The sequence below is a fragment of the Eremomyces bilateralis genome (assembly GCF_010015585.1).
Source record: "Eremomyces bilateralis CBS 781.70 unplaced genomic scaffold P152scaffold_30, whole genome shotgun sequence".
NCBI lineage: Eukaryota > Fungi > Ascomycota > Dothideomycetes > Eremomycetales > Eremomycetaceae > Eremomyces > Eremomyces bilateralis.
This window is the reverse complement of record NW_022985096.1, coordinates 148,136-175,288: the sequence shown is the minus strand read 5'-3', so window position 1 is coordinate 175,288 and position 27,153 is coordinate 148,136. Positions and strand designations below refer to the sequence as shown.

General features: G+C 52.9%; 12 protein-coding genes across 12 annotated transcripts; 8 read left to right on the top strand and 4 right to left on the bottom strand.

Annotated features, from left to right (window-relative positions):
- The first annotated feature begins 768 nt into the window (after window positions 1–768).
- On the top strand, window positions 769–1,316 carry P152DRAFT_462107 (uncharacterized protein). Its single transcript, XM_033680272.1, has one exon. It carries the CDS (start codon window positions 827–829, stop codon window positions 980–982), a length of 156 nt encoding a protein of 51 aa, XP_033530510.1. The 5' UTR covers window positions 769–826; the 3' UTR covers window positions 983–1,316.
- A 130-nt stretch (window positions 1,317–1,446) lies between these two features.
- On the bottom strand, window positions 1,447–1,716 carry P152DRAFT_462106 (uncharacterized protein). The gene has a single exon (XM_033680271.1). The coding sequence runs from the start codon at window positions 1,660–1,662 to the stop codon at window positions 1,474–1,476; it is 189 nt and encodes a 62-aa protein (XP_033530509.1). The 5' UTR covers window positions 1,663–1,716; the 3' UTR covers window positions 1,447–1,473.
- Window positions 1,717–2,072: 356 nt separating this feature from the next.
- P152DRAFT_452526 (uncharacterized protein) lies at window positions 2,073–5,000 on the top strand (the record flags this gene model as incomplete). The annotated part of the gene is made up of 2 exons (XM_033678301.1): window positions 2,073–4,814; window positions 4,902–5,000. 2 exons carry the CDS (start codon window positions 2,073–2,075, stop codon window positions 4,998–5,000), a joined length of 2,841 nt encoding a protein of 946 aa, XP_033530508.1.
- Window positions 5,001–5,938: 938 nt separating this feature from the next.
- P152DRAFT_404513 (uncharacterized protein) lies at window positions 5,939–7,067 on the top strand (the record flags this gene model as incomplete). The annotated part of the gene is made up of 2 exons (XM_033676766.1): window positions 5,939–6,149; window positions 6,271–7,067. 2 exons carry the CDS (start codon window positions 5,939–5,941, stop codon window positions 7,065–7,067), a joined length of 1,008 nt encoding a protein of 335 aa, XP_033530507.1.
- Window positions 7,068–8,190: 1,123 nt separating this feature from the next.
- Window positions 8,191–11,904, top strand: P152DRAFT_476970 (uncharacterized protein; the record flags this gene model as incomplete). Its single annotated transcript, XM_033681554.1, has 4 exons — window positions 8,191–8,805; window positions 8,856–10,422; window positions 10,476–10,680; window positions 10,734–11,904. The coding sequence occupies 4 exons, from the start codon at window positions 8,191–8,193 to the stop codon at window positions 11,902–11,904; spliced, it is 3,558 nt and encodes a 1,185-aa protein (XP_033530506.1).
- Window positions 11,905–11,984: 80 nt separating this feature from the next.
- On the top strand, window positions 11,985–12,442 carry P152DRAFT_206684 (uncharacterized protein). The gene has a single exon (XM_033674375.1). It carries the CDS (start codon window positions 12,076–12,078, stop codon window positions 12,373–12,375), a length of 300 nt encoding a protein of 99 aa, XP_033530505.1. The 5' UTR covers window positions 11,985–12,075; the 3' UTR covers window positions 12,376–12,442.
- A 436-nt stretch (window positions 12,443–12,878) lies between these two features.
- On the top strand, window positions 12,879–15,939 carry P152DRAFT_476969 (uncharacterized protein; the record flags this gene model as incomplete). The annotated part of the gene is made up of 2 exons (XM_033681553.1): window positions 12,879–13,061; window positions 13,117–15,939. The coding sequence occupies 2 exons, from the start codon at window positions 12,879–12,881 to the stop codon at window positions 15,937–15,939; spliced, it is 3,006 nt and encodes a 1,001-aa protein (XP_033530504.1).
- A 329-nt stretch (window positions 15,940–16,268) lies between these two features.
- P152DRAFT_462103 (ribosomal protein S30) lies at window positions 16,269–16,826 on the bottom strand (the record flags this gene model as incomplete). The annotated part of the gene is made up of 1 exon (XM_033680270.1): window positions 16,269–16,826. A coding segment is annotated over exon 1 (165 nt), but the record flags the coding sequence as incomplete, so codon positions are not given.
- A 490-nt stretch (window positions 16,827–17,316) lies between these two features.
- Window positions 17,317–18,466, top strand: P152DRAFT_509621 (uncharacterized protein). The gene is made up of 2 exons (XM_033682623.1): window positions 17,317–18,064; window positions 18,155–18,466. The coding sequence occupies exons 1-2, from the start codon at window positions 17,344–17,346 to the stop codon at window positions 18,280–18,282; spliced, it is 849 nt and encodes a 282-aa protein (XP_033530502.1). The 5' UTR covers window positions 17,317–17,343; the 3' UTR covers window positions 18,283–18,466.
- P152DRAFT_517218 (uncharacterized protein) lies at window positions 18,467–20,339 on the bottom strand. Its single transcript, XM_033682996.1, has 6 exons — window positions 20,120–20,339; window positions 19,820–20,079; window positions 19,638–19,769; window positions 19,195–19,387; window positions 18,728–19,034; window positions 18,467–18,610 (listed from the first exon to the last, which is right to left on the bottom strand). Exons 1-6 carry the CDS (start codon window positions 20,187–20,189, stop codon window positions 18,487–18,489), a joined length of 1,086 nt encoding a protein of 361 aa, XP_033530501.1. The 5' UTR covers window positions 20,190–20,339; the 3' UTR covers window positions 18,467–18,486.
- P152DRAFT_206718 (uncharacterized protein) lies at window positions 20,120–21,231 on the top strand. The gene is made up of 2 exons (XM_033674376.1): window positions 20,120–20,323; window positions 20,391–21,231. The coding sequence occupies exon 2, from the start codon at window positions 20,533–20,535 to the stop codon at window positions 21,136–21,138; it is 606 nt and encodes a 201-aa protein (XP_033530500.1). The 5' UTR covers window positions 20,120–20,323; window positions 20,391–20,532; the 3' UTR covers window positions 21,139–21,231.
- Window positions 21,232–23,584: 2,353 nt separating this feature from the next.
- On the bottom strand, window positions 23,585–25,144 carry P152DRAFT_206566 (uncharacterized protein). Its single transcript, XM_033674374.1, has 2 exons — window positions 24,636–25,144; window positions 23,585–24,584 (listed from the first exon to the last, which is right to left on the bottom strand). Exons 1-2 carry the CDS (start codon window positions 24,922–24,924, stop codon window positions 23,695–23,697), a joined length of 1,179 nt encoding a protein of 392 aa, XP_033530499.1. The 5' UTR covers window positions 24,925–25,144; the 3' UTR covers window positions 23,585–23,694.
- Window positions 25,145–27,153: the final 2,009 nt, after the last annotated feature.

Here is a 27,153-nt window from a genome sequence, read left to right as displayed (position 1 = left end):
ATACGGACCGAGCATACCGACACTAAAGCGAGCATCATCATCATCCATCCTCCTCGAGGCCACACACAGAGCTCCCCGCGATCTGTGCAACAGAAGACGTGGATCTGATTCATCAACGAGCTGATGTACGGTGTGCAGGACGTGCCCCCTTACATGGAACCAGTACAGTGTCGAGATGCCGTATTGGTGAATCCAAGGTTGGTGTCAACACCCAAACCCGATCGTTCACGCTTCACAGACACCGACTGTTTCTGATCTTCCACGCGGCCTTCGAACATCCACACTTCTACGGAGTACAGTGTTGGGACTTGGGAGGGCCTGGGGTTGGGACCCGACCTGCCGACCAAGGAGCCCATGCAGACGATGATGATCGCTTATTCGCTTTCTGCTCGATCCACCCGGGTTTTGATAGCACGTCGAAACGCAAATACCTCACAGGGACTCAGGGTCTATGTCTAGGCGGGATGCTTCGGTCCCAAATATGCTGAATAGAGGAGCAATACTACAATCCACGAACGTATGCGATGCCGCGTGTTTGTGTTCGCAAGGACTGCCTCTCTGCCAGTCACAACTCGAATGGGGATCGATCACACGTTGGACATATTTTTGACAGATGCACTCAGCCTATTTCATGTTTCACAATATTTCCAAGCTTGGGGAAAGCAGAAACCGCTAAGGCGATCTGCACACTGATTCGGGGGCTTTGATCCACACCGGAGACACTACTCCATGAGCCTGTACGTAAGTTGCAAAGGTTAGGCGTGCTTGGGGAGGCGTGGGGAGGGTCTTGGTTGGGGACTTGGGTTTAGCTTGACAAGTGTCAGCCATGAGCCGATTACCTCCCCTATTTGGTGCTTACTTAATAGTGCTTCCTGCTGGCCTACTGGGCCCTGGCTCTTGGGGTTTCGCTGGAGGATTCGGCCGAAGAATGGAGGCAACTGGAGCATGGCATTATGCTGCGGCGAAGCTGACCGAAGCATGATGATATTTGATGGTCATGGTATGGTGGTATGAAATGCACATAGTTAGAAGGATTGCAGTAGAGGACGGGATGCTCAGCTTGATCTCCCGTATGTGCCTTACATCTTCACAAGAGAGGAAACCGAGACATGAGGATCGATTCAACCATCTGGCGGCTGTTGCAACTTGCGAGCAATATAAACGTCTCGTCTTCCTCCGTCGATAGATATTGGATCTACCCGGCCCTCTCAAAAACTCTTTGTGAATAGTAATAGTACGTACCGGTATTGCTTATATCGACAGACCAAGATTATTCCAAGCTCAATAAGTTAGTTACACGTAAACGGTAAACCCGTCGATAGTCTGCAGGCTGACGTCGGAATCTTTCGGCCGAGCATCATAAAGTCCGGAATCTCTCGATCTTTGTTCGAAGTCGAGGACTATCTGGCGTACCAAACTACCAGTAGCAACGGTCCACATCATTAAATCATGCAACCAGTACGGAGTACTTTCTCATACTGCATTATGCTTTAACCAGGCAAAATACTCTGTACTTTTTTGATTGCCAATAGCTGAAGTCATACTGCATATAGCTGTAAACAGATCGATGACCGTGACTGAGACAATGACCCCCCACACCCTCCACCCCGGATTCCCACTCAAGCCCTCCACCTTCTCCATTCCTCCTCTCCTCATCTCCATTAAGAGGAGCCTGAAAATGGAGATTCTGGTAGAATCATCGATGAGGCGATAATATGGTCTCGTAAGTGCTCTCGCAGTCATCTGGATTCCCCCCAGCCATACGACCACGCCATAAGCCCCCGAACAACGGAGGCCAAGACGGGTAGTGTTTGGACAAGCAACACGTTGCGAGGGTCCTCGTGCATGTTTGCCGTGTCCAACTGACCATCCAATCTCCGGGACGCGATCCATCTCCAATGTCCAAATTCTAAAGACAAGCTGTTCACTTCGCTCTATTCTCTATAGAACTATGCCTGGCCATGTTCACGAGTCCCAGCATCGGCTCCCTTCTTTCTGACATCCGTCCTCTTCGCAGATAGGCCGCCTAACCCCCTACGAGCTCCCATCTCGCGCCCGACGCCACCGTAACCATGCCGAAATCCCAGTCCTCTTACTTCGACACCACCCGACGTCGCCACGAAGACGACGAGGACGATGATGACCCCTCCGGCGACGAGCACACCGGCCTCCAATCCCCCTACACCGGCACCAGCTCCCCCGTCTACCGCCGCTCCCGTCCCCGTACCGCCCGCTCATCCGATCTCGACCTCCACACCCATATCCCCACCAAGCCCTCCAACCATGTCGACGAGCGCTCCAGCCTGCTGCACGCCCGCGACGGCGGCGCGAACCGGTCGTACATGAGCGTCCCGGGCACGCCGCGGGGGCCGCCGCATCTGAGCCGACAGAACAGCGTCCGGTTTCCGAGGAACCATAGCCGAGTGGGCTCGTTCGGGGCGCGGTTGGCGAACGCGCTGATCGCCGACCGGACGCCGGGGGCGGAGGCGTTGCAGGATTCCAAGGCCTCTCTCTACCATGATAATCGAGTGTGGTACGATCAGTTCACGTCGACGGACTGGGTGCACGATAGCATTGCGGATGCGTACCGGGTGAAAGAGCTGCGGAGCAGAAAGGACATCCGGGGGAGGATCGAGGCGTGGTTTGATGGCGCGCAGGGTTGGCTGTTGGTGGGAATCATCGGGTGCATCACGTCGGCGATCGCGTATTTCGTGAACGTGAGCGAATCGCTGCTGTTCGATTACAAGACGGGGTATTGCTCGTCGGGGCTCTATATGAACAAGAAGAGCTGCTGCGCGGGGGCGAGTCAATGCGTGGATTGGAAGCACTGGTCGGATGTGATCCATATCGGCGGTTTGAGCGCGGAAGCAGTCGAGTACTTATCCTACCTGCTGATTGCGGTCCTTTTTGCAGCGGCGGCCTGCGTTCTCACGCTTACGACCAAGACCGTGATCCCGTCCAGTATCTCGCTTTCCACTCTCGATGAGAATCTTGCCGCGGAGAACCGAAGCGATGATGTCGACGGCAAGAAGAGTACATTGCCAACTCAAAAGCACGGCAAGTCTCAAGGTCGTGGGCCGATGGTCTACTATCCGGCTGCTGGAAGTGGCGTTGCGGAGGTCAAGGTCATCCTGAGCGGATTCGTTTTGCACGGGTACCTCGGTGTCAAGACATTAGTGGTAAAAACCATTGCCCTGGTTCTCGCCGTTTCATCTGGACTGGCTTTAGGGAAGGAGGGGCCATATGTCCATATCGCGACATGCGTTGGGAACATTGCCTGTCGTCTCTTCTCCAAGTACAACCACAACGATGGGAAACGACGAGAAGTCCTCAGCGCGAGCGCCGCCAGCGGTGTAGCCGTGGCCTTCGGTGCACCCATCGGAGGTGTCCTTTTCGGTCTCGAAGAAGTCAGCTACTACTTCCCTCCGAAGACCCTCTTCCGCACATTCTTCTGCTGTATCGTTGCCGCGCTATCTCTCAAGTTCCTCAACCCCTACGGCACCCACAAGATCGTCATCTTCGAAGTCCGCTACCTCACCGACTGGGAGCTCTTCGAAATGGTGGCCTTCGTCATCCTCGGCATCCTCGGCGGCGCTCTCGGAGCCCTCTTCATCAAGGCTTCCGGCCTTTGGGCCAGAACCTTCCGTCGTATCCCCTTCATCAGGAAGTGGCCCATGCTCGAAGTCATGCTCGTCGCCCTACTCACCGGTCTCATCAGCTACTGGAACCGCTACACCAAGCTCCCGGTCACGGAACTCCTCTTCGAGCTCGCCTCTCCCTGCGACGCCTTCACCGAGAGCGGCACCGGTCTCTGCCCTACCAAAGACCAGATCCCCACCGTCATCGGATATCTCTGCATCGCCTTCATCATCAAAGCCTTCCTAACCACCATTACCTTCGGCATCAAGGTGCCCGCAGGGATCTACGTCCCCTCCATGGTTGTCGGCGGCATCCTCGGCCGCATCGTCGGCCACATCGTCCAATACATCGCCCTCACCTACTCCCACACCGGATTTTTCGGGCCCCGCTGCTCCGCCGACGCCTCCCCCGAAAACTGCGTCGTTCCCGGCGTCTACGCCCTCGTCGCCGCCGGCGCGACCATGTGCGGCGTCACCCGCCTCTCCGTCACCCTCGCCGTGATCCTCTTCGAACTCACCGGGTCCCTCGACCACGTGCTCCCCTTCTCCATCGGCGTACTCGTCAGCAAATGGACCGCCGACGCGCTCGAGCCACTCTCTATCTACGACCTGCTCACCGACATGAACTCCTACCCGTACCTCGACAACAAGGTGCGCCCGCTATTCACCTCCGAGCTGGCCGACCTCGTGTCCCCGCGCCTCCACCGCCACCGCGTCATTGACATCACCGACCGGCCGACCGTACCCGCAGGCGTGCTGCGCAAGAAGCTCGAGCATCTGCATCTGGCGGGCGAATTGGACGGCGGGCTGCCGCTGGTACAGGACGGCGTACTAGTAGGGTTGATCCCGGCGCCGGATCTGGAGTTCGCGCTCGATCGGCTGGAGGATCGGCTGGGGCCAGCGCGATTCGATGAGCATGAGTGCATGATGAGCACGGTGGTGCGGTGGGCGGAGACGGGGGAGGAGGAGCGGGATCGGGGGCGGAGGCGGCGGGCGTCGGTAAGGGAGGATGAGGGGGAGGGGGAGGTGGTGGAGGAGGAGGATTTCACGGCGTTCATTGATCCGGCGCCGGTGAGTTTGGATTACCATAGTCCGATGGATTTAGTGTACGAGTGTTTTGTGAAGTTGGGGTTGCGATATATCTGCGTCTTGCGGGACGGGAAATATGTCGGGTTGGTGAGTTTTCCCATGAATTTCTTCCCTTCCAGTCTTCTATCACCTGTATCTTGGGTTCAGTGATGGTTGCTAACGATGCATGTACAGGTCCACAAGAAGTCCTTCGTGCAATACATCAAAACGCTCGAGCAAGAAGACGGCGACCAGAGGAAGAAACCACGGCGGATCTTCCGGCTTTGGCATTGATTTCCTGCATTGACGCATTCCTATTTCCTCGTAGACTCTAGAGAGGCATGATTATCGGCTTAATTCGCATTTGCATCCTTGGATAGTTGAGAAGGCATTGTTCGCCTGTCACGAGCTTTTCGTCTTGTAAATTTGGGTGGCTCTCTTGCTGGCATATTTATTGTACAGAGTGAAGTGCATTGGAAACGGTTCCTTTTTGGTCTCGTGTATAGAAAGCGTTCGTCGAGGCATGACGAACTACATAGCGAATGCTAATCTCATAGTGCCAAGTTGGGCGGTCAACCTGTACTTTCAGCATCTAATCGTGTTATCTACCATGGCGCCAATTAATGGGTATTTAATCAGGGATTGGTCTCTGCGGTTACATATCATGGCCGTGCATGGTGATGTCCGTCCAGTCTTGTAGCTACATCCTCTGCCTTTCTAACAAAGTTCGGAGCTTGAAATATGACTTTTATATATAAATTTGGAGGCGGAGTGATATCTCCCAGCCGCCCAACACACTCACACTATTTTGGTCACGCTATACACGGTGTACTCCATAGCGTACCTGCGCCTGATAGAATTGGGCATGTTGCTCTAAATTTCTAGGTACTTTAAGTTAGAGTCTCTCAACCAACAGTAATAATGACTGAAGGTGGTTAGGCGCCTTATCGCCTCAGCACCACGGCTGCGGGGCCTTCTGTCGACCTAATTAATCGAGATTAGCGCAATGTCATTATCAACTTCATTCCTCCAATTCTAAGTTGACAGTATTGAACCTTTAACGCTTGTTTATATCTACTTTCTATAACAGCAGTGATAAAAGTGGAATATTGATACTTGGGAGTCATTGGTGTCTTTGAGTTACCAGTCATTGTAATCCTACTTTTGTTTCTGCATCTTGGGCTGGCCTGGGGATTGCAGTCTGCAGGAATGCTGGGAGAATGATGTCCAATATGGCTCGTACTAGTCTCCTTGTCATTAGTGATACCCATGGTGAGACGTTGAAACCGAAAGACTCAGAGTATGCCTTTCGAAAGTCCCCACCGCCTGTTGATGTCGTTTTGCATTGCGGAGACCTTACCATGTCTGGCCTGGAGAACCAGCATCGACGTACGATTGAACTCATGAAGTCGCTGAAAGCAGATTTAAAACTGGTTATTGCCGGTAAGGTCTTTCAAATAAATTGGTCCTACATGATACCATTATTTGTATCTTCATGCCCCAGCCCTCTGCATCGCTGTTCCAATTCCATGACGCGCCCAAACCCCCAAACTAACTATCGCAGGGAACCACGATGCCTCACTTGATCCTGACTATTGGGCTCACGCCCGTGGCCTCAATACTTCCAATACCACTCCTGAAACCGTCCGCCAAATGTGGGAAGACGCCAAGTTCTCCGGCATCTACTACCTCCCTGAAGGCCACCACACCTTCACTATCCCGCGCACAGGCGCCCGCCTGTCCATCTACGCCTCTCCGTACACCCCAGAGTTCTGCGGAATGGCTTTCGCGTACGAGAGGAGCCATGACCGGTTCAGTTTGCAGGAAGACTGCCGTGAAGGCGTGCGATCCATCTCGGAGCATCCCATCCCGGACTTCCCGAGCGTGGATGTCGTCATGACGCATGGCCCGCCGTGGATGGCGAGGGATTGGGTTGTTAGTGGAGAAAGAGTGGGATGTCGGAATCTGTTGAATGCGGTCGCAAGGGTGCGGCCGAAGCTGTGCTGCTTTGGGCATATTCATGAGGGTTGGGGTGTGGAGAAGGTGACATGGCCTGAAGAGAAGGATCCGAGTGAAGAGAGGGTGGCCGATGCGGTAAAGAGTACGGAGCAGTTCTATTTTGAGGAAGAGGAGGCAATCAGCAAGCGATGTGTCGAGGTAGATGTGAGCGGAGCTGGTCCTGGGGGTGATACCAGTGGGGACGAGTCGAAATCGAAATCGGATACTTTGAAGTTTGGGAAGCAGACTCTCATGGTTAATGCCGCTATTATGACAGTGAGTTACCGTCCGAAGAATGCTCCGATCCTCGTGCATTTGGACTTGCCTCTTCCCGAGCCAGAGTCGATGGACTGGACGCCGTGACATGACGAAAGAGAGGGAACGACAAGATCAAAGTCTGAGAGGTGACGAGCAAGGAGAAGACATTCCACCCATCCTTGCTTCCATACGGCGGTTACATGCGGTTTTATCGTGGTTGCCTGCAGCAGTGTCTGTCGTCATCGCCATCTCCAATCTGGTCTGCTTTACGCGTGCCAAGAAACCTTACTTAGACCTCACCCAGACGGACCGCGATGGATAACCTCACTGTAAAGGCTGCATGACCGGTATATAAGATTGAGGAAACCTGTTATATAATGTTCATAGTAATAGGCAGAATATGATAAGGAAAAATAACCTATGGAGTTGGCGGATGAGTAGAAAGAGCAAGGAACGAAGCTTGGGGTTCTCACATACCACTCCGCCTGCTGAAGCCTGCAGTTCCATACCGTGCTGAATGAAGATGGGATTACTTGCACAACTGGGCCCCCGGGATGCACCCACTAGGGTCATAATTACAAGAGAGGAAGTATAGCAAGATCGTCTATGGGGATGGCTCACGGAGGGTCTCAAGGCGCCATGCGATTGACCAGCTCAAGCTACAATATTCTTCGAGGGACCGGACGAGCAAAAGAACAATCCGAGATAGGATTCCGCTTTATATACTCTTAGTCCGACAGGATAGCGAAAGCATGGAGGTTTTGTTGTAGCCGGTTGAGGGTCATCTCTATGCCTCAACTCCCACAAGGGATAGGGGGAAGAAGCAATTGAGTGTCAAGTTCCCCTTCGAAGGGAGAAATTGGTATCACTTTCACTCTGTCGCTGCAAGAGTTGGAAACCTTCGGGATTATCAATTTCACTTCGCAATTCGCTGTCTCCCACTCGCAACTCTCCCATTTTCGAAATTCCTGTTCCTTCGCTTTGCACTTTCACTTCCCCCCCCCATTTACCACTTCCAATCTTCCATTTTCCTTCCACAAACCTTTCGATATTCTCTTCTCTCCCACCTCTTCTTTGCTTCTTCTCCATTCTTCGAAGATCCATTTCAACATCATACAGCTTAATCTTCGTTTCAAACAAGCAGACTTCATCTTCTTTGGTCTAGCACCCCTTAATTTTCTCTTCCGAACTTTCAATTCTTCTCTGACATTGATATCGCTTGCGAATCATGTCCGACTTTCAGATCATGTTCGATGCCGTCATGGCGGCGAGGAAGGCGTCGGCTGAAACCAACATCGACGACCCAACTCTATCAGCCGATGACATTACGTCGGGTGCCAGCTCCCTCCCCGAGAACATCGAGGCCGTCGCCCATGATCCTTCCACCAATCTCCCTGATGCCTCGACGCGAATGAACGAGCAGAATGACGGGAAGAAGAAGCTTGAGATTGAACCGGGGCTCAGCGCCTTCTTCGACTTCGAGGAGGCATCCGGTGACATTTCGAACAATGAGATCGCGGGCGATCTCCGCGACTTCCACACTGAATGGGAAATTGACTGGCAGAATCATCCGATTCTCGGTGAGGACGTGCCCGAGGAGTACACGAAACTCTTTGCCCACATCGGCAAGGATGCCAATGGAGAGGCGTCTCAGTCCAACAAGTCAGCCCAGCCGGAAGCCGAGTTGAACAATGGACAGCTCACTCCTCCTGAGCACGTTAATGGGGACAAGCCTCAGTCCGTTCATCCCTCCAACGAGATGCAGCTCGATACAGTTGAGGTGGCTGCCAAAAAGCCCGGCAACCCTTCTACCACTGGATACACCAATTGTGGCACGATTCAGGTAATTCAAGCGGTCAAAGTGCATAGATAACTTTCATTAACACTTTTAAGGCTGTCAACCGTACCACCACTCGAGCTGCTGGTGAGCCCACTAAGTCGGGCATTTCCACTCAGGGGTCGGGCTTTGTTCCGACTAGATCCCTAACGAATCGTACATACCAATCTGACTCCGATTCTGAGGATGAGTTCTTTGATCGGGTTGATGAAATTGTCGATGAGCGCGCCGAGGAGCTCCTAGAAAAGGAGAGAGCAGAAAATGCTCAATCGATTGGAGAGGTCGCCCGTGACGACCAAATCAACCCCACTGGCAAGTTCAAGTCCGCACCCGCACTTATGGATCAGAGCGGCATGGTCAGTGACAGTACTATCCGCATAAACACTGTCAGCGATGTCTCGTCCTTGCCTGGAATTGCTCCTTACATTCGTCCTCCTGTTGGCCTGCAAGCCTACACTTCCGCCGACAATCCTCTTCTTCAGGGTGCTGGATGCCCCCCAGGCACCGTTCATCCGAACGACCTGCATATCCTTCCGGACAAGCAGAACTCTCATCTGCCAGTGGCTTCACATCCCCCTTCCACAACCAAAATTCTCATGACAGTTCCCACTGAGAAGGAGAAACTCGAATTGGAAGACTTTCTGTTTGCCTGTGAGCTTCAACACAATCCATCAGCTCGCAGATCGGACTCCCGGTACGTTGTTGTTGTCGGCAACGAAAAGCCAACTTTGAACGCAGTTGATGCTCCCCCTGGAGATCAAAACAATCAACCTGCGGAGGGTTCGAACACCTCCGCCTGTCCTGTTGTTGGCAATCAAAACAACCAATTCACAGAGGCTCCTGGCGCGTCTCCTCATCCTGTTATTAGCAATCAAAACAACCAATTCACAGAGACTCCCAGAGCGTCTCTTCATCTGGTTGCTGATAATCAAAACAACCAATTCACGGAGTCTCCCCGTGCGTCCCTTCGCCTTGTTTCTGATAATCAAAACAATCAACGCATCGCGGCATCCAACTCTTCTCATCTTTCCACTGGCGAGCAAACCAATCAATCAATTGAGGTTTCCAACGTCTATCCTGAGCCCATTTGCGTTGACGACGAATCAGCAGCACCGGAAGCCGCTCAACCTGCCACCAGCAACCAAGCCACTCAGTCGACTGCTTCTACCGACTCTTCCTCTGCCGCCAGCGATCAAGAGACGACTGCCTCTGAGCCAAGCAGTCCTGCTGCTGAAAAGCAAGACAACTCCACCGGCGCCACTGATAGTGACGAGCCAGACACCACAACCGCTGAGAAAACTACGACCAGACACTCCGGGAAATTCCCCCAGCCTGTTGCTGCCTTCGAGAAGCCGATCAAGATGTCGGAAGCATGCAACCCGGAGCAAAAGGTGGTCATTGACAAAATCACGGAAGAGTGCAAAGTGCACTGCAACCGGATGGTGATGGGTGAGCACCGGGTCAACCTCATTGGGTTCGATCAGTTTGTCGCAGATGGCAACGTGATAGCATGGACCGACCGTGAGATGAAATTTGTTTTGGATTGGTTCACTCGCGGCGCGAAAGTGCTGGAGAAGATGAAGAAGGGGACAGTTGAGACTTTCAAGCAAGTTCAGGGACTCTGTAGGTTTCCTGCGCCTCCTTACTGTCACAGGTCTTTGGCTAACAGTGACCAGTCCTTCTCTATGGGCCCATGTATGGCGAAGGAACTCACCTGGATCTTTTCAGGGATTATTCCCATCTTGCAGGCCCTATGGTCAAGGATTATCTTGACGTCATTGAGAAGAATCGAGTCATTCGGGCTGCAGTTGAGGAGGCAATTAACGCGGGAGCTAAAATTGACCTTGCTTTGCTCTTGAAGCCTGTTCCTGTGCTTCCTCAGTAAGTTTATTGCTGCTGCACGTTTTATTCCACTCAACTTACAATGTTATTAGTGAAGTCGAAAATCTCGATTCCAAGGCGTTGACCTACTTGACCTACTCCAGTGTTGGCTACCCTACTCCAGGTATGCAAGTTGACTGGGAAAAGCTCCGCGTGGATCTCGAGCAGCACAAAGAGAAGATCCCTGTGCTCTACAAACTCGTCGGAGTCTGCAAGACGTTGGCTTTGAACACCCCGCGCATTCAGTACTGTATTCGCGAGATGATGGAGTCCGCAACCTACTCCTATCACAGCCTCTGGCACTCTTGCTTCGACAAGCGAAGCCGTGTCGATTTCGCAGAGCGAGCACAGAAGTTCCATGCTCGACTCTTCTATGTCATCTACAATTGGTTCAACGTCAGGAAGAACTCCAAGATCCTCGAGTTCCTCGGTACGGACATCCTGAAGCATGACCTGCCTACCCTCTTCGAGAACTTGAACAACTTGGACGAATACGAAAAGACCATGCAGGCTCGCTACAACTGGCGTCAACACAAGGTCAATGAGATTGATGCGGCTTTCCAGAAGGAGGAAGCCAAGACCATGCCGATTCTGGGCAACTACGCTTCTTTGATGGACCCTGTTCTTGAGCGTCCAACTCATGTCGATCCTCAACAAGATGACTTGCTGGGTCGGATGGGCTCTTCCCCCCAACCCCACGGTGCTCAATTTGTCGTCCAGAGCCCTGCCGGCCCGGCTCCAACCAACAATAGAGGCAGCCCAACCGCTGGCCTACCTCGTGTGATGCCGACCACTCCATCGCGAACCAACACCGGCGCACGACCGGCCACCGGTCCGTCCCGTGTGATGACCGCCAGCCCAGCTCAAACCAAGCGTGGCCCTAGACCGACCGCTGGCCCGTCTCGTGTGCTGCCTGCCACCCCATCACAAATCAACAAAGGAGGTAGACCGATCGCTGGTCCGTCCCGTGTGATGTCGGATGGCCCAACTCAAGTTATCATTGGCCAACGACCGACGGCTGGTCCTTTCGACAGGATTACAATGCCCCCCGAGCTCGGAGCTGGATCCGCACAACCTGCCACACCTCCTAAGATCAAGCGCAAGTACTTGGTTGATGGATCCGTCGGGCAACAGACTCCGCCTGATACCCCTACTTCTTCTGGTGCTCCCGAGAACAAGCGTCGACGTCTCGATAGCGAGCAGCCGAACGTAGGCTATATCTGAGCGTTGAGTTCTCTCTTGAAGGTCTTGTTTCCTGAGCTGGTGCTTGAAGAAGTTTGACCAAGTAGACTTTAGGTGATAATTGTGGTGACACTGACAGAATCCTTTCTTCTTTTCTTTTCCTTTTCGTTTTCCCCTTTTCCTTAATTTGGTCCGACTTGCTTCTCTTCATTTATGCCCTTTCAATGCACAAAAACATTCAGAGAACAACAACCTTCTGAAAAGCAAATCGTGCAGATTCTGGGCGATGGTAGACAGTGGTTCCTTGATGGATGCTCTCTGCTTTTTCTCTTTTCTTTTTCTCTTTCTTTGTTGATGCTTTGCTTCTCTTCTCTTCTCACTGGGTGGTTGAAAACACAAAAACACATGGAAACGACAAAACTTCAGAAAAAAAATCACCAATCATGGTTCGTTACCACATGTTTGTTCACGATACCCATGCCATTGTTTGGCACTCCCAAAAACTTCCATTAAAAGTGCCTTAGCTAGCCAAAATGAACAGATAGTTCGCCAAACATGCCCACATGACAGCGTGACATGGTTGAAAGTTTGGATTGCCTGTTGTAGCACAATGATGCCCTGACAAACAATAACACCTGAAATGATGTTTTTTAACCTTGGTGTTGCTCTTCTGGCGAAGATAATTCCATCAGAAGATGACACCTGCTGCTGTCAGGAGGTGGCACTGGGATTAGCAGTAACGCCACAGTTTCTGAGTAGCTATTCCGCACCAGCGAGCCTCAATGAGGGCATGGATCTGCAGGGATTACATCGCCATCGCAGCTTCTGTGGGAATCTGGGATATGATGTAGCTCCGTCCCTTCACTGCCTTGTTTAACTATTTTGTCGATCAAACTCTCCCACGGGCTTAAACACAATCATCTACTCGTCACACCACACATGGCACTGCTCTCATGCGTCACCATGCCCCGGAACTACTCAGCAAATGTCGCTTCAATTGACCTGCTGAGTCCATCATGCCATTCAAATGGCTGAACACCTCCGGACCGCCAGATCGTCCCATAGCCAAAGATATGGACAACGTTTCGAGCAAGGGACGGAAATCTAGGCGGCAAAGCTTGAGCTTATTGTTAAAGGGGCTCAAACCACGAAAGAATCGTGAGAAGGATGCACGCCATGGAGTTAACGGCACTAATCAGGTGAGCTTTGCTGCACGAGTGGATGTGTCCGCGTTCGTTGCTAAGTTCAAGACAGGACACGGCGTCTATCCCGCAACCTGTGGCATCGGATCTTAGTCCGACAAAGGAAGCTCCTGCTATCACAACACCTTCAGACGATACCATGAAACGCAGTGACGAGAAACGACCTACTTCGAAGACCGACATCGTCGCTACTCCAGAGCCAGAGCCCCAAGCGGTGAGCCACGAGCTGAATGATACCGACATACATACACTCTTTGCCTCCGCGCCTCAGTACACTATAACCCTCGATGGTAATGCACCCGAGGTCTCGGTTGGCTTTCCATGGCAGTTCGATCTTACCATGCGTGATACAAGCGACTCGAGGTCAATCCGACACCCTGCCTTCTCCGTATCCACCCTTCGAACACATCTCGCAGCTCCGAGCCAGCACCATGACCACCAGGGCCATGTCTCATCGTTCTGCATCTCAGCGAAAGAACTCCCGAATATGTTGCGAGCAGATGGCAACGAGGCCGGTGCTGTCGGGTTCGAGTTCTTTACGCAGCTGGGAAATGCGGATTTTCTTTACGAAGGAGAAGACGATGCACATGAAGAAGAGGCGCAGAGAAATTGGAGACGGTTTCAACAAAGCCCGGGGAAACTAGGTATTCGATTGTTTGACCGTATGATTGTCTACGAGCGGTTGGCCGAGCTAGGCGAGATGTACGCAAGCTGCCGCCACTCGAACAAGAAGATGAGTATATTGGACAAGCAGAGCCCGTCTGAGCTGTACGCGCTGCTATATGCTCAGCTACTACAACCACCACGATTCGATCCTGACGCGCAGGATCCTACGGGACTGAAGGTGCAAGTGGAAAGCCTGTCCAAGATCCTGGCCATCAAAGGAATTTGGTACGATTTCAGTTTGGTGGAAAATCGGATACGTCTAGGCCAATTCTTTTGGACGGTTGAGGAAGAGCAAGAGGAGGAACAGTTCGACAACAGTCTGCCCGAGCGGGACGTTCTCGTCTTGCAGATCACGTTGGCGGCCGAACTTCTTGTTCGACTCGAAGCCATTGCTGCGGCTTCGGCCGAATATGTGCGCAAAAATTTGCATCTGACCAAGGAAAACGTAGACAGGTTCAAGGAACTTCAGTCCAGGAAGCTGAGCTGGGATTTGGTACTTGCACGGAGGTTCCTAGAGAACATCAAAGTCGTTTGCACGCAAGTACCCGTCTCGACTCCACCGACACCGAAGAAATCCTTCTTCTCCTCCGGAAATAACCAAGAAGATGCCTCAGAAAACATGGAGACGATTCTATGCCTCCTTCCTCGCAACCTCGATCAACAGCTCTCTGGTTTGCTCGCATTCGCCCAGAGCATTGGCTGGCCTGATATCGATGAACTTGAATCGGAGTTGAACAAGAAGTACCGACGGCCATTCAAGGAAATGCAAAAGCACAGTGCCGACCAACTTATGACACCGAGTATCTATAAAACCCCGATCTGCTCGCCTTCGAATAAACCAAGCAGCCAGCAGACGGATTATTTCAACAGGCCAACCTCACGTAGAAACAGCTCAAGTCCGGGCCGTCGACCATCCCGCCCTCGAACGCAGAAGTCGAGGACTCACCTCACAGCCCAGCTTTCACCGTCCCGTCCATCCACCCCCGATCCATATGTCACCCCAGGTACCGCAGGCGCCTCGACTGTCATGTCGAGCATCAGGTCTACGGCCAACCCCCTCGACACATTTACCACGCCTCCGTCATGGGTGACACCAACCTACCTTACCGGCCTGCTGCTTCCGGGACCCACGACGTCATATTTCCTCCTGGCGACGCTGCTCGAAAATTCCCCCTCGGCGCTTGCCAGAGTGGGCGAAAGCGCCAACCTCACTGCTGGCTTCATTTATGGGGGCCGGAGCTGGTGGAGCACCGAGTGCGTCCTTGGACGCGTGCTCGCGGGGCTGCCCGGAGCCAAATCATGCATGGGCTGGGTAGGCACGCCTGTGGCGCCGATGGACAACCACGAAGGGTGGATCGACGTCGGCGGAGGTGCGGTTGGATGGCGGCGAGACTGGGTCGTCATCGCCAACGAGAAGGGGAGCGACCACACGCTCAACGCATATGCTGGTGTGCGTGGACTTCTTGGCGATAGATACGAAGAGAGCAATGGCAAGATCCAAGCGTCTGCGGACAACTTCATCATCCCGTCCGAACCTCGCCACGTCAAGCGCGCCGGGCTCTGGTTCGAAGGCCTCAAGCTCGTTCCTTCGCCCACGTCCACGAACCCATCGAGCTCCAGTCAGGGCAGCCCGAGAAGTCAAGCCTCCGACCCGGGCAGCCAGTGTTCCGGGGGGACGGTCTCGAAAGAGCTCATCCCCCACTTGCTCTTCTCCAGCACTTCCTTGAGCGACGACTACGGCACACAGTCCGTCGCACTGCGCTACGATGTCTACTTCATCTCCGCCTGGCCGTGTCGACCGCCACGGGTCGTCACGGTCATCAAGCGCGCTGCAGCCGACTCCGCTGTAGCCGACTCCGCTGCAGACAAGGAGTCACACGTCGAGGACTTGCCTTCGCATCCACTGCACATGTCGCACCGGTACACGGTGGTGCCGGCGGCGTCGGTGTTGGGCAAATCGTTTGCACTGCCGAGGAATGAGGAGGAATGGGAGGAGAAAGGGGTGTTGGTGCTAGATTCACGAGCCGATGCGACGTTGGAGTTAGTGGCGAGGGCGTGGTGTGCGAGAGAAGGCTTTGATGCGGTGATAGGGAGAGGGGTGGGACAGGATGGCGGCAAGGATCGAGGAGTGGACGGGACTTGTTTGGCATGCTGCGTGAGGGAAGCGAGGATTGCGGGAGTGAGGGTGGTGATCCGAGTATCCGGGTGAGAGACTATTGATGGCCAGTGGCACTCTGTACATGTATTTGGAGCGTTGATGATACCCTTTCGTTTGCATACTTCAACGGAACACGCACTTAATGTTTATACGACACCGTTTCAGTTTCACGATTTGTGCACGTCGCAGTAGAACGTGACGAGAAGCCAATCCATTTCAATATCGTGCCCGTGGTTCTGTAAGCATCATAACGCCGCCGGATATGCCAGAGCCCCGTTGCAGGATTCAAGTGTTGCCGAGTCAGGTATTTCTACAGTGGCTGGGACGTCCTGTCCGCAATCAAAGCGTCCTTATCCTCGACCCTCATTCCGAGGAATGTCCTTCCATCATCGATCTTCCATCCACGCCAACCGTCCGTCCCCTCCGTCAATGTTTCGGGCGATTTATGTCGTCGTCGGGTTCGGGTTCATCTGCGCAATATCATCAGCCCGCCATCCCACAGCGTTCGTCGGAGTCAAATTTCGTCACGTACCTTCCTCTTGCCACCGGTCATGGTGACGTTGACGAAGCGGCGGGTGTATTGGATTCGCTTCTTTGCGCGGCCCTTGGGGACCTTCTTCTTCTCTTGCTTCTCGACCTTGGGGGTCTGCGACTTGACCTTACCCGCACGAGCGAGCGATCCGTGCACTTTTCCCATATTGATGAGGCGTCGATGGGATTCGCGTTCGGTTGTTTTATGCGGTGCGTTTGACTGTGGAGGAAGTCGGAGTTAGCGAATCGTGGCTCACTCGGGTCGAAGTTTGCTTTCGGCGATTTCGAATTTCGCGTTCAATATTCGCTCGATGGTGCAGGTTCGTGATGGAATCAATACATACCTCAGGTGATGGCGTCCAGAAGGCTGGGGATAATGGGAGTCAAGATTGTGCTCTCACTGAAATTGCCGCTTGGTGGTGGGATTTCGACGTTCGTGATTAGTCAGAGGTGGTGAGATTCGGTACGGGAAGAACATAGTTCCGGATTTCACGTCACGTGTCCGTTCAACGGTATCTGAGCGCCAAGCCTAGGAAACGAGAGCTCCTCACCTGTGCATCAATTCAAAGGGATACTTTTTAGGAGCGATTAATAAAATGAATGATTGCATGTCATTCTCGTCAATTTTAGATATCTCTTTATCGAGAAGCATCACGCCTCTCATTACTCTCCTCCTGTTTGAACTTTCACCACAATGGCAGGGAGCACATAGCACGTGTGTGGCCCCTGTGCCGATGCTTGCCCCGCTCTTCTGTTTGCCCAACAGCTCAAGGTATCCACGCCCAGCCATGGATGATCTCGTTATCGTCATACTCCATTGCTATCTCCGTTACGTTCATTGTTTTCGGTTCTGCATGAGTTCGTCCACCTGAGTGCTTTCGTTTCTTATGAGCCGTTCTGTCAGTAGCGTTGTTGTTGCCCATCATGCGATATCTCTCCGTCCTCTGGGGACTTACAGCAGTGGTGACGAGCTCTACAACACCACTTCAAGAGGCCCCGAATCCCGCATACTTGTTTAAGAACCCCACCGAGACTGATGCAGTGGCACAGCACCGGATACCTACCATTCACGAGTCTGCCGTCCAGGCTAGGCGAATATTACATCTGGAGAACATCGGCACCTTGTCGACCGTCTTCCCTGGCAAGTCCGATGAATATGCATCGGAGAACCGGCCAACCAGCCTGGGCGGCACACCTATTGGTCTGATGGACTACTTCGCCGATTGCGAGCCATCGACGGGCAACCCCACCGTCCTGGCGATCCGGATCGCCACCAGCTTCAAGAACGTCGATGCCGGCAGCAACATCACCCTCTCGATGCGGTGGCACCCCCCTGCGAAGTCGGTATACAGCGCAGCCGGCATGCCGCGTTTCTCGCTGGTTGGCCACCTGGAGGATATAACAACCTTTGACGCGTTCAAAGCGGGTATCCCACCTTGCTTCGCGAGGGCGCATCCGGACGCCGTGGCGTGGCTGCCAGGAAACCCCATTCATGATAGCCATTGGGTGAGGCTGGTTGTCGACGAAGTCTATTGGATCGGTGGGTTTGGCGATCGTGCGTATATCGGATGGATTCCCGCGGAGGTGTGGAGCAGCGTAACGAGGAAGGAGGTCGAGGAATGCCGGCTGCCGGGTGAGAAGGATAGTAGCTCGACGTGGTATAGGTCTCATCGAGGGGCGATTAAGATGAGCTGCCACGGGGCCGCAGCAGCAAAAGGTGCACTGCTTCTTCTAGCTTTTGTGGGCTTGACTTGGCTCGTCGTGAGACGCGCCTCTGCAAGCCGGCGCAGCTGTGCCAGAGCTGCGGAGGAAGCTCCTGCAGAACTTGAAGCTGCCGAGAAGGAGGCACTCATCAGCTCCTGATGACGTATGGAATTTTCTTCGGTCAACTGGGTGATTCAGCGTTTGTCCAAGACCGAGCACACATTATCCCTCAAGAAGCTCCGGAAGCTCGTCGTTTCGGTCCAGCCTAGTCTAGAGCCTGTGAGGCTTGTTAAGTTGTCACATATCATCTTCGCAAGCCATAAACTTTTACTTCCTTCAATTTCACAACAGCACAACTCATACTCACGTATTTTCCCGGCGCACTTTCCCTACTGCCAATTTAGAGGGCCGGTCGGCGACGTCAACGTCGCTCGCACATGCTAAGACATTGGCAAACTTCCGTGGGCATGTGCGCGGGCCACTTAAACTACTACAGTGTACTCACCTATGCCTTCAGCCATTGCGATCATAATCGTGATCGTCATCGTGATCGTCATCTTCGCCCTCCTCTAACTCTTGCACCTGCCCTAATTCCACGGCCTACCTCATTGGGTTCTCAACGTTCACCACCCCCATGCTCCGTAGGCGTTCAAACAAGACGAACAACCTCTCCGCTTCGCGCCCCTTCTCTACCTCTGTCATCTCCGGCAAGTCTACTTGTTGCTCCCTGCCTCGGTGTTGGCCCGTGATGGGATTAATCTCGGACTGAGACTCGGCATCCCACCCCCCCTGGTCGTCGGCTGGCGGAACCGGCACGCCCAGAGAGAAAAGTAAGCGAGACGCACAGTCGTATCCGACATTGCGTACCAGCTGCTCCGAATTGTCGCCCGAGAGCGCCATCAGCAGGAGTCCTAAGCCATTCTTGAGCTCTGGGGTGACTGCGACTATGTTGATCCTCACCAGCTTGTGCGGCAGCTAACTGCCGTTCCCCAACGCCACTGTTCGGTCTTCGTCAGATGGGAGCAGTCGTGCCTGGAGCTGTGCTATAACCGGTGGCGGGCCACCACGCACGATCAAGGTAAAGAGAGCCACAAGGGGCGAGAGACGCTACTTCCAACTCGTCTTGCTGGGGGAAATTGAGGGTAGCATGGAGGAGGTCGACCAGCTTCACATCGTTGAGTGGTGGCCAAGGCGTGTTTTCATCATGATACTCCGCAATGAAAAAGAAGGTGGCGAGGCAGTCGATAATGGGGGAGATGGGAGACTGCAGAGGTGGAGAGGAAAACGGTCGCTCTGTCGAACCATTTGAGGATCGGGTCGAGACACTCAAGGAACAGGGAAGCTTGGTCTGGATACCGACACAAATAGTGGAAAGAAGCTTGAGCGACTCATCGTCGGCCGCTGTAGACTCCGTGGATAGAAGCGCTTGATTTCGCGCATAATAAGCGATGCCCAGAACAACGCATCATCAGCCTGTGACGCGCTCGCAGGCGAAGAAGCACTATATTACTTACCGTGTCGGGTGTCTCAGCTAGGCTGGTGCTCTCGAAGAAATGCGAAAGAACCAGATTCTCGTCGGCCACGCAGTTAAGCAGCATCCTGGCAGCGACAAATGCATCCCAGCCGTCGGTCGCATTGTGGACATACTAGAAGGTCAGTGCCTCGAGAAGAAGTATGATTGGACTAGAACATACACCATCATGAGCTCTATTGGTTTCCTTGGGTACGCCTTTTTGACAAAGACCTGTCTCATCGGCGACGAGAGTACCACATTGGTCAAACACCGCAAGGCGAGGCGATGCCCCGCTTGGGAGACGTTGCCTAAGGCGTAGGTCCAGACAGTCACCATGCCAGGAGCTCCCATGGGAGAATCGAGGCCATTGCCGTTAGAGGCAATAATGAGGCCGTAATTATAGTTGTTGCGGCAGCGCATCACAGGCTTAAATTCGTTAGTGTCTGTGTCTCGAGGCTCTGGCTGTGACAACCTGGGATTTACCTGGATTCATTGTGTCTCCGGTCCCAATGTAAGCCTTGAGATATCCGAGGACTGCCTGTATCTGGGCCATCGTGCTCGTTAGGAGTTGATGGGTGATGGGCTCCGGCCCCTGTGGGCTGTGGAGTGTGGGCGCAAGGCTCGACTACTCTACAGTCTACGGGCATTGACTGCCCGCAGAAATTCCAGGAATTCATCACATATTAGGTATGTTTACGGAGAGTGTCACTGTGCATGCGGAGTTACGCTGCTGATTGTTTCGTGAGCGTTGTAGACTGAAGACGTACGGGTATGGTATGGTCAGGTGACTTGACCTAGCTACTAAATTTCGATGTGCTTTCATACCGATATAACGGAGACACCAATTAGCTATCCCAGTCTTCCAGAACACCTTGCATCCCAAAACCCGTTGCATTATGTCAACGGTGGACGGCTGCTGGAATTGTCATGGGACGGACTGGGGGGTGGGTGTGTGGAGATGGGTACGGAAGAATTCCAGCAACTTGCCAGCGCTGGTTTCCTGCGGTATTCCTCAAAAAATATGCGCATGTACAAATCGGTTCGTTTCAGGGGTTAGATACAGCATTTCCTTTCACCTAAATTCAGGAGTTTTTCCACTTCCAAGGAGCGCACAAGTCTATGCCGACCGCCTTTTCAGCTTTTGCAATCTTGTGTACTACATGCCAATCTATCTATCTCGCCAACTAGCAGCCATACACTCCAAGCGAAAGACAGGCCGCTCTACTGTTCTCCCTCCAAACGCCACGGCGGTTCCGGGTGCAGAAAGCGAGCTTCAATCCTCAACAAAGCGATGTGCAGCCCTGCTGACTGCCGTGACACCCATGTGTTCCGCACGCGAAAGCCATGTGGTAACCATGTGCTGGCCACGCGGGACAATCTCAAAGGTTCCGGCCGGAATCAGGCGCAGAATGTGGCGTGTATTGGATCATGGTCCATGGATGGCGGGATGGAAACACGGCAGTAAATGTGACAGATCCAGACCCTTCCCCTTCGGCTCTTGAATACACCTAGCTGCAGACGCAGCAGGAATCAGGATGCCACCGTGGCCCGGATTCCAACCGGAAGGTCAGGCTCCGAGAAATGGGAGCGATGCTGCACATGCGTATGATTGCACTGAGAACGGGTTGGATTTCCGTTGGGAGGATCTGTCGCACCAGGACTCAGCGGTTGTGAAGCTGGCAGATGATCTACGAGCCTGGGCATAAGCGGCGAGATGCAGCGGTGGTGTGAAAGCTCAAAGCACACTTTGTGCCACCCGTCCCCGGCGTTACAACACCGGGGGTTAAACAAGGGCCGTGTTCTCCATGTTGCCGGCTGAAGTAATATTCCCTCTTCCTGCATGATATTAAACGCAATATGGAGGGAGATCGGCTTTCTGCCATAGCATATTGCATCTCGAGAATCTGCATGCCAAGCAAGTGATCTATCAAATCCACGATTAGCGCCAATCATCGATCTGTGTCTTGAAACTCTCTGCGATTCAAACTCTACGGAGTATTCATTTCCCAAACGAGGTTTGTATATACTTTTACGTTCCCTGTCCTCCTATTTGTCCTTCATTCATGTTACGCCAAGGGCATAACTGCAAATCAGCGGGCGGGTTTCGTCGCCCATTTCCGGGAATCTGGAGTCCATAATACCTGCCTACTTCTCAAGTTGCCGCTAACTACGGATTCGAGCGTCGCTGCATCCCGAGGGTTTGCTTTGTGCCATGCTATCAAAGTTTCCACTGCCTTGAGACACATGCCTGCATCCACGTGGAACACAGAGTGATCCATCCCTGTATAGGTAGTCCTGCATCTCGCTGCTGTGTCACCTCTGAACTCGCTGATGAGCTCGGCTGCATTCTAAAATACGAATAAGAATGAGAACGGGATCATCCAGCCAGGCTCATGCTTGGTGGACATGAAGACTGAAATTAGAGCAGTGAACAATCGATGCCATACGATGGTATGGCCTTACTTGGTCGAGATTGATTGGTCTTAGCAGTTAAAAAACTCTGAATCGGGTGGCTGCAGTAGTAAAGAAGAGTTGGGACAGATCCTTGCTGTACTTCAACAGAACAGATGAAATGAATGGGTGGTCCTCATTCCGGTTGTACAAGGCGATCGACCCGAAAGTGGTCATCAAACCTTAGTGTGCTATATTGCAGCAGCCTGCGGACTGTTTGACACTCGTCACTTGACTGACAACGAGCAAGTCTAAAGATGCGGAACTCTCACCAACCCCAAGTCAGCACGTCATCCCAGCCATCTCCGTCCCATGCAGGGACGCCTGTCCTCTTTGGGTTGTCCTTGCGTTTATCGTGGCAGTAAGGTCAATAATTGTCCGCTGTTGAAGCACTCGACGCCATCCACACTATCTCGTCGTTTGTGGCACACCTATCTACCCATTATTGTTTGAATGGATCTCACCTCATCCAAAGAGAGTCCTCGGGGCTGCTATGCCATGTATTCTCCGCGAGAGTAAACGAGATGGATCACTGCCGCCATGTCGGTGGGCAACGATGACGTGACACAGGCGTATTTGTGAGACTCCTGACTTCTGAAATGTTTTGGTCTCTGTACATTCCTGTATCTGACGAGCTGGCGGCCTGGCTCACGAGGAATCGGCTCCCTACATGTGGTTGAATGCATTATCCGAGACAAAGAATAACGTAAGGAGATGCCCTGCCCTAAACAAGTGTTGGTGTTGGGATATGATATCAGAAAACGGATGCCTTGTGGATGATTAGTTGGAAGGTCATGGATACGCACTAGTGCAACCAGTCCAGGAGTAGGCTGGTTGAACATCGAGACGCATGTCATTGGAAAAGGCCCCTAGCTTTCCATGCCCCGACAAAGACAACACGCATATTTCAAGAATCATGGAAACAAAGAAGTAAACTTCCCCAGATTGGGGTTCATGTTCATTCGCTGATCGACCACTGTCGCACACCGGCTTGGTGGCGAAATAAAACGCCTTCCGTCATACTACTTTGATCTGCACCCGATCTCATCTCCGACGTAGCCACCCAATATGTAATATAATACACAATATTTGAATAGATGCCATCTGACCCATTCGTCCCGTGGATCTAGGCAGAAACCCTAGTGACGTTAAACATCGGGTATAATGCGAACCAACGAGATCGTGCAGAAAGGCTGCGATACCTGAAAGGAACATGCTTCTCCTGCATTGGATTGCCCAGTGAGTGAAACAGGAATATGGGCGGCCCGAAGCAATATAGATGATCACACAACATGAACAAAATGTCTAGTCCAAAGGGGGTAGTGCAGAACCGGCCAGAAAATGGAGACCTATCAACCAAAACCAAGGGAACACAAATAGGGTTCATTGAGGGATGGACTCGTACATAACACCGGAAGAGATGTCGGATAACGCCGTTCGCGCCAGGCAAGGGGTAACAAGAAGGAAAAGGCAATGGAGGGATGAATTATCCTCCCCAGGAATATCGTCGCGCAGTCATCGTCGTAGATCGTCAATCAATATGGAAGATTCCCCGCCCTGATGCCACTAGTTAGTTCATACCCCGGACTACCCGGTGTCGGTTCAACTTACCTAACCATCACGCCACCACTCGCATGACAGCCTCTCTCGTGCCGCTTCATGTTGCTGCGGACACTGAATGCCTTCCCACAGCCAAGGTGCGGACACTTGTACGGCTTCTCGCCAGTGTGGCTGTGGCTGTGGATCCGGAGGCTGCTGGGCCGACTAAATGCTTTCGCACAGGTCGGGCAGACGTATCGATCCTGACTGCTGGGGAAGCTGGACGATGCCGACGGAGAGATGAAGTGATGGTGCTGCCAAGGGTTGCTGCCCGAAGCTTGCGGTGAAGGGAGGGTGGAATGGATGATTGAGGGCTGATGTTGCACCTGGAGAGTTGGAGGAACAGGTGGAGGGTAGGTTGCGGGGAGAGGCCGCTGTTGATTCGGGCCGTACGCTGATGGAATCGAGGTGTAGATGACATTTTCGGGTGAGTAGTTGCTGGCCGATCCCCATGAAGAGACAGTTGCGTTACCCGGGGAGTTGCCGTATGGCGATGCTGAATAGGGGGAGGAATTGGCCCCATAAGGGGAGAGTCCAGGAGGACAAATTGGGCGCGGTCCCGGCTTTCTTCGTGGCGGCAGCGACAGATTCTGTCGCTGCGACGTGGGGTCCATGTTGTTAATTAAACCAAGAGAAAAATTAGGAGCGGATGAGGAAATCGAAGACGGAGCCGATACTGATGTCGGCGAATGATTACCATCATTAAATCCATCGGGTCGTAATGGGGGAGTTGGAGGTAAGGTCATCTTGTGTGCGCCCAGTGATAATGAGCCTGAAGCATACTTCTCAGCACTCTCCATGGATGAAGCTGAGGGTGTAGGCTGGTGAAATGAGTGTCGTCCATGGTTTTGGTGGGATAAATGACCCCGCGGACTTGGTGGTTTTGGTGCTTGCTTTCCTGCGAAAACCATGAGACACGGCTTCTGCCCATTGCAGTTGGAAGACTTACCATGCTCTACTGCTTTATCACCATCAGCAATAGTTAGAAGACTGGATATTGAAGGCAAGGACAGTTTATTAACCTCCTCTCCCGGTGGGGAAGGAGGGGACTGTGGAGTTCTTTGTTGCGAATAGCCCATGGATCTGTTCGCACCCGCGCTGGAATAAGAATTTGAGATTAAGGAGGAAACCGGTTGTGAATGAGTATTATGTGACCGAGTCTGGAGATTAGGATGTTCGAAATGCCGGCGGTGGAAATCGTCACTCTCACTCCTGTGAACCATGGTGGATAACTGCATGGCTCATGGACCTCAAGGGCGAAGAATCGCCCTGCAATGCGCGGTGGAAGGAGGCTGTGGGTGAGTATAAGAACTTAAGAAGGTGTCCTCGGCGCTCGATAGGCCAATTAACCACCGTTAGATCGAAGTGGGAAGGGGTTCTATCTTAAACAACAATGCGGGACGATCCACGCATTTGTGGGAGAGAAAGTCGAGCACGGACAGTGCGGCGAATGTTGATCCCGAAGGGAAGGAATGATTGAGATGAGAGTTTCGCTAGGACTCCCTGGTACTGGACAGTGGGCTGTTGGCGCCAAAAGCGGCGGCTCGTCACCGAGAGGATGGATCAGACAACGTAACCCCAGGCGATCTCGCCCTCATCAAGTGAGATGAGATGTCCGTTATTGTTGCGGGTTAAATGGGCAGGGAAGTGAGGAACAGCGCAAGAGGTGCCCACAGCGATGCTAGGTCCTGTCCCCATAGCCAGTAGGCCCACCCATGACCCAACGGTAATAATGCAGGCGACAGGCGTGGAGCGGGCGACGGCATCCAACGACCAAAAGTCGCCGCCGACGTGGATGATGACCGGGAGCGTTGTTTGGATTAGACTCAGGACGGGGGACGGTGATCCACCGGAAATCCTGCCCGCTTATCACCACAGCGGCTGTAGTTCGGCGAGGTCTGTCTAAAGTTCAAAGCCCAGGACCAGAAAAGGCAGACACAAGACGGAGCAGAAACTCGTTTTGGACAGCGATTGACCAGGGTCTTTGAGGGTCAGGATTCAGTTGTGCACAACGCTGACCGGGGTTGATTCGGTGGACCGTGGACCAGATCAATAATACTGTGGGAAAACGACAGGTTACCATAGGGTGAGTTGCAGGTCAAGGGCTTCGAGCTTCGAGGGTGGGAGCGTGCTTAGTACACCACAGGAGGCATGTCGTGCAAGGAGAGCTCCTCGGCTACAGCCTACAGACTGAGTAATGAGAGGATTCTGCGGTGTACAGCGGCGTTCAGTGGGCGGATGCGCGGGATGGCGGACGAACTTATTTCCAGATTAGTTTCTCCTTTCTGCAAAGCACAAATCGAGCGATACAGGAGAGGGGGCGTTGCCAGAAACAGACGACGTGTGCACACGATCTCGGTTCCGATCCAAATTGACGGGACGTTTTGCCGCACGCCCTCTCCTTAAAGCGTCGACGCACAGGTGATTATGCACCACCGCAACTCCGCAAGGAAGCGACAGGAGGTGAATATTGTGAAATGTGAATATGGAAAATTGGATCTGATGATCTGATCCATCTTTGCCGACTCCTAAAGGATCAGCAAGAGGAACGTCACTGGAGGCTATGCAGTGTGGATCATCGTGTAGTTCCCTTCGAAATTACCGATGACACTCCACAATTCAAGTCCCACAGGCCACAACAAGACCAAAGAAGGCCTGGGCATTAGCGTGTCCGCCAGCTCAGCAGCTACAGTATGGTCGAACATTGAAAAATGAGATGAAATCTGTCAATGATAAAGGATCATTGGATGAGCCATGGTGGCGGGGGAAGAAACGTTCAATAAAGTCCAACAACGTGAGAAACGGTAGGCTCTCCTAGAGAGCCGGATGGTGAGCAGCCGCGGAGGTGATCAAGCGAGTGATTGGGGTCAAAATGCTTGCGCTTCACGAGCACGGTATATTTGAGTATGGGAAGATTCAGGAGATGTCGATACTCAGGAGGCGCCCATAAGGACGCCTGGTGCGAATGACTACCCTCATAGGTTCACACGCGCATCCAATTGGTAAACTAGACTCGAGATGTAAAGCACAGTAAGAGCTTGGAGGCCTGGAACGTGGAGGGAACGCCTCAGCCGGTCAGCCCTCTGCGAGTCGGACCGCCACCATATTAACTTTCTCATTGCCGTGCCGCCCTTGCATGTTTGTCCACGGTTTCGAAAGCTTGCTTCTGTTGAACGGCATGATTCTGCAACCCTTAGCGTTGTTAGTGTGCGAGTCTATGCCATTGATAATTTGATAAATCTAGCCGGATGGGGGAGCGAATGGTGCAATGACGGCGTGGGGTGGAGATTTGGAGAACGGGAGAAGAGAAACTGGAATTTACACATCGGCATCTGCATAATTGCTATCGATTCCAGGTTTCGGACTCGATTTGTCGTACTGGCATCACCCTCGAACTACCGAAGAACCGCATTGGTGGATCCTGTTTTTACGAAATGATTGACGGAAACAAGGGAGGCCCTTTAGAG

Excerpts from the sequence above, each read along its gene's own strand:
- P152DRAFT_509621 (XM_033682623.1), top strand. The coding sequence starts at position 17,344 with ATGCGATATCTCTCCGTCCTCTGGGGACTTACAGCAGTGGTGACGAGC. Across the intron at positions 18,065-18,154 it reads GCTGCCGGGTGAGAAGGATA|CTTTTGTGGGCTTGACTTGG; the intron begins GTAGCTCGACGT and ends TGCTTCTTCTAG.
- P152DRAFT_206718 (XM_033674376.1), top strand. The coding sequence starts at position 20,533 with ATGTCAACGGTGGACGGCTGCTGGAATTGTCATGGGACGGACTGGGGG.
- P152DRAFT_462107 (XM_033680272.1), top strand. The coding sequence starts at position 827 with ATGAGCCGATTACCTCCCCTATTTGGTGCTTACTTAATAGTGCTTCCT.
- P152DRAFT_206684 (XM_033674375.1), top strand. The coding sequence starts at position 12,076 with ATGCCCTTTCAATGCACAAAAACATTCAGAGAACAACAACCTTCTGAA.
- P152DRAFT_462106 (XM_033680271.1), bottom strand. The coding sequence starts at position 1,662 with ATGGAGATGAGGAGAGGAGGAATGGAGAAGGTGGAGGGCTTGAGTGGG.
- P152DRAFT_206566 (XM_033674374.1), bottom strand. The coding sequence starts at position 24,924 with ATGCAGTTATCCACCATGGTTCACAGGAGTGAGAGTGACGATTTCCAC. Across the intron at positions 24,585-24,635 it reads TGATAAAGCAGTAGAGCATG|GAAAGCAAGCACCAAAACCA; the intron begins GTAAGTCTTCCA and ends TGGTTTTCGCAG.
- P152DRAFT_517218 (XM_033682996.1), bottom strand. The coding sequence starts at position 20,189 with ATGGCCCAGATACAGGCAGTCCTCGGATATCTCAAGGCTTACATTGGG. Across the intron at positions 20,080-20,119 it reads CGGAGACACAATGAATCCAG|ACACTAACGAATTTAAGCCT; the intron begins GTAAATCCCAGG and ends CTCGAGACACAG. Across the intron at positions 19,770-19,819 it reads AACCAATAGAGCTCATGATG|TATGTCCACAATGCGACCGA; the intron begins GTGTATGTTCTA and ends CTGACCTTCTAG.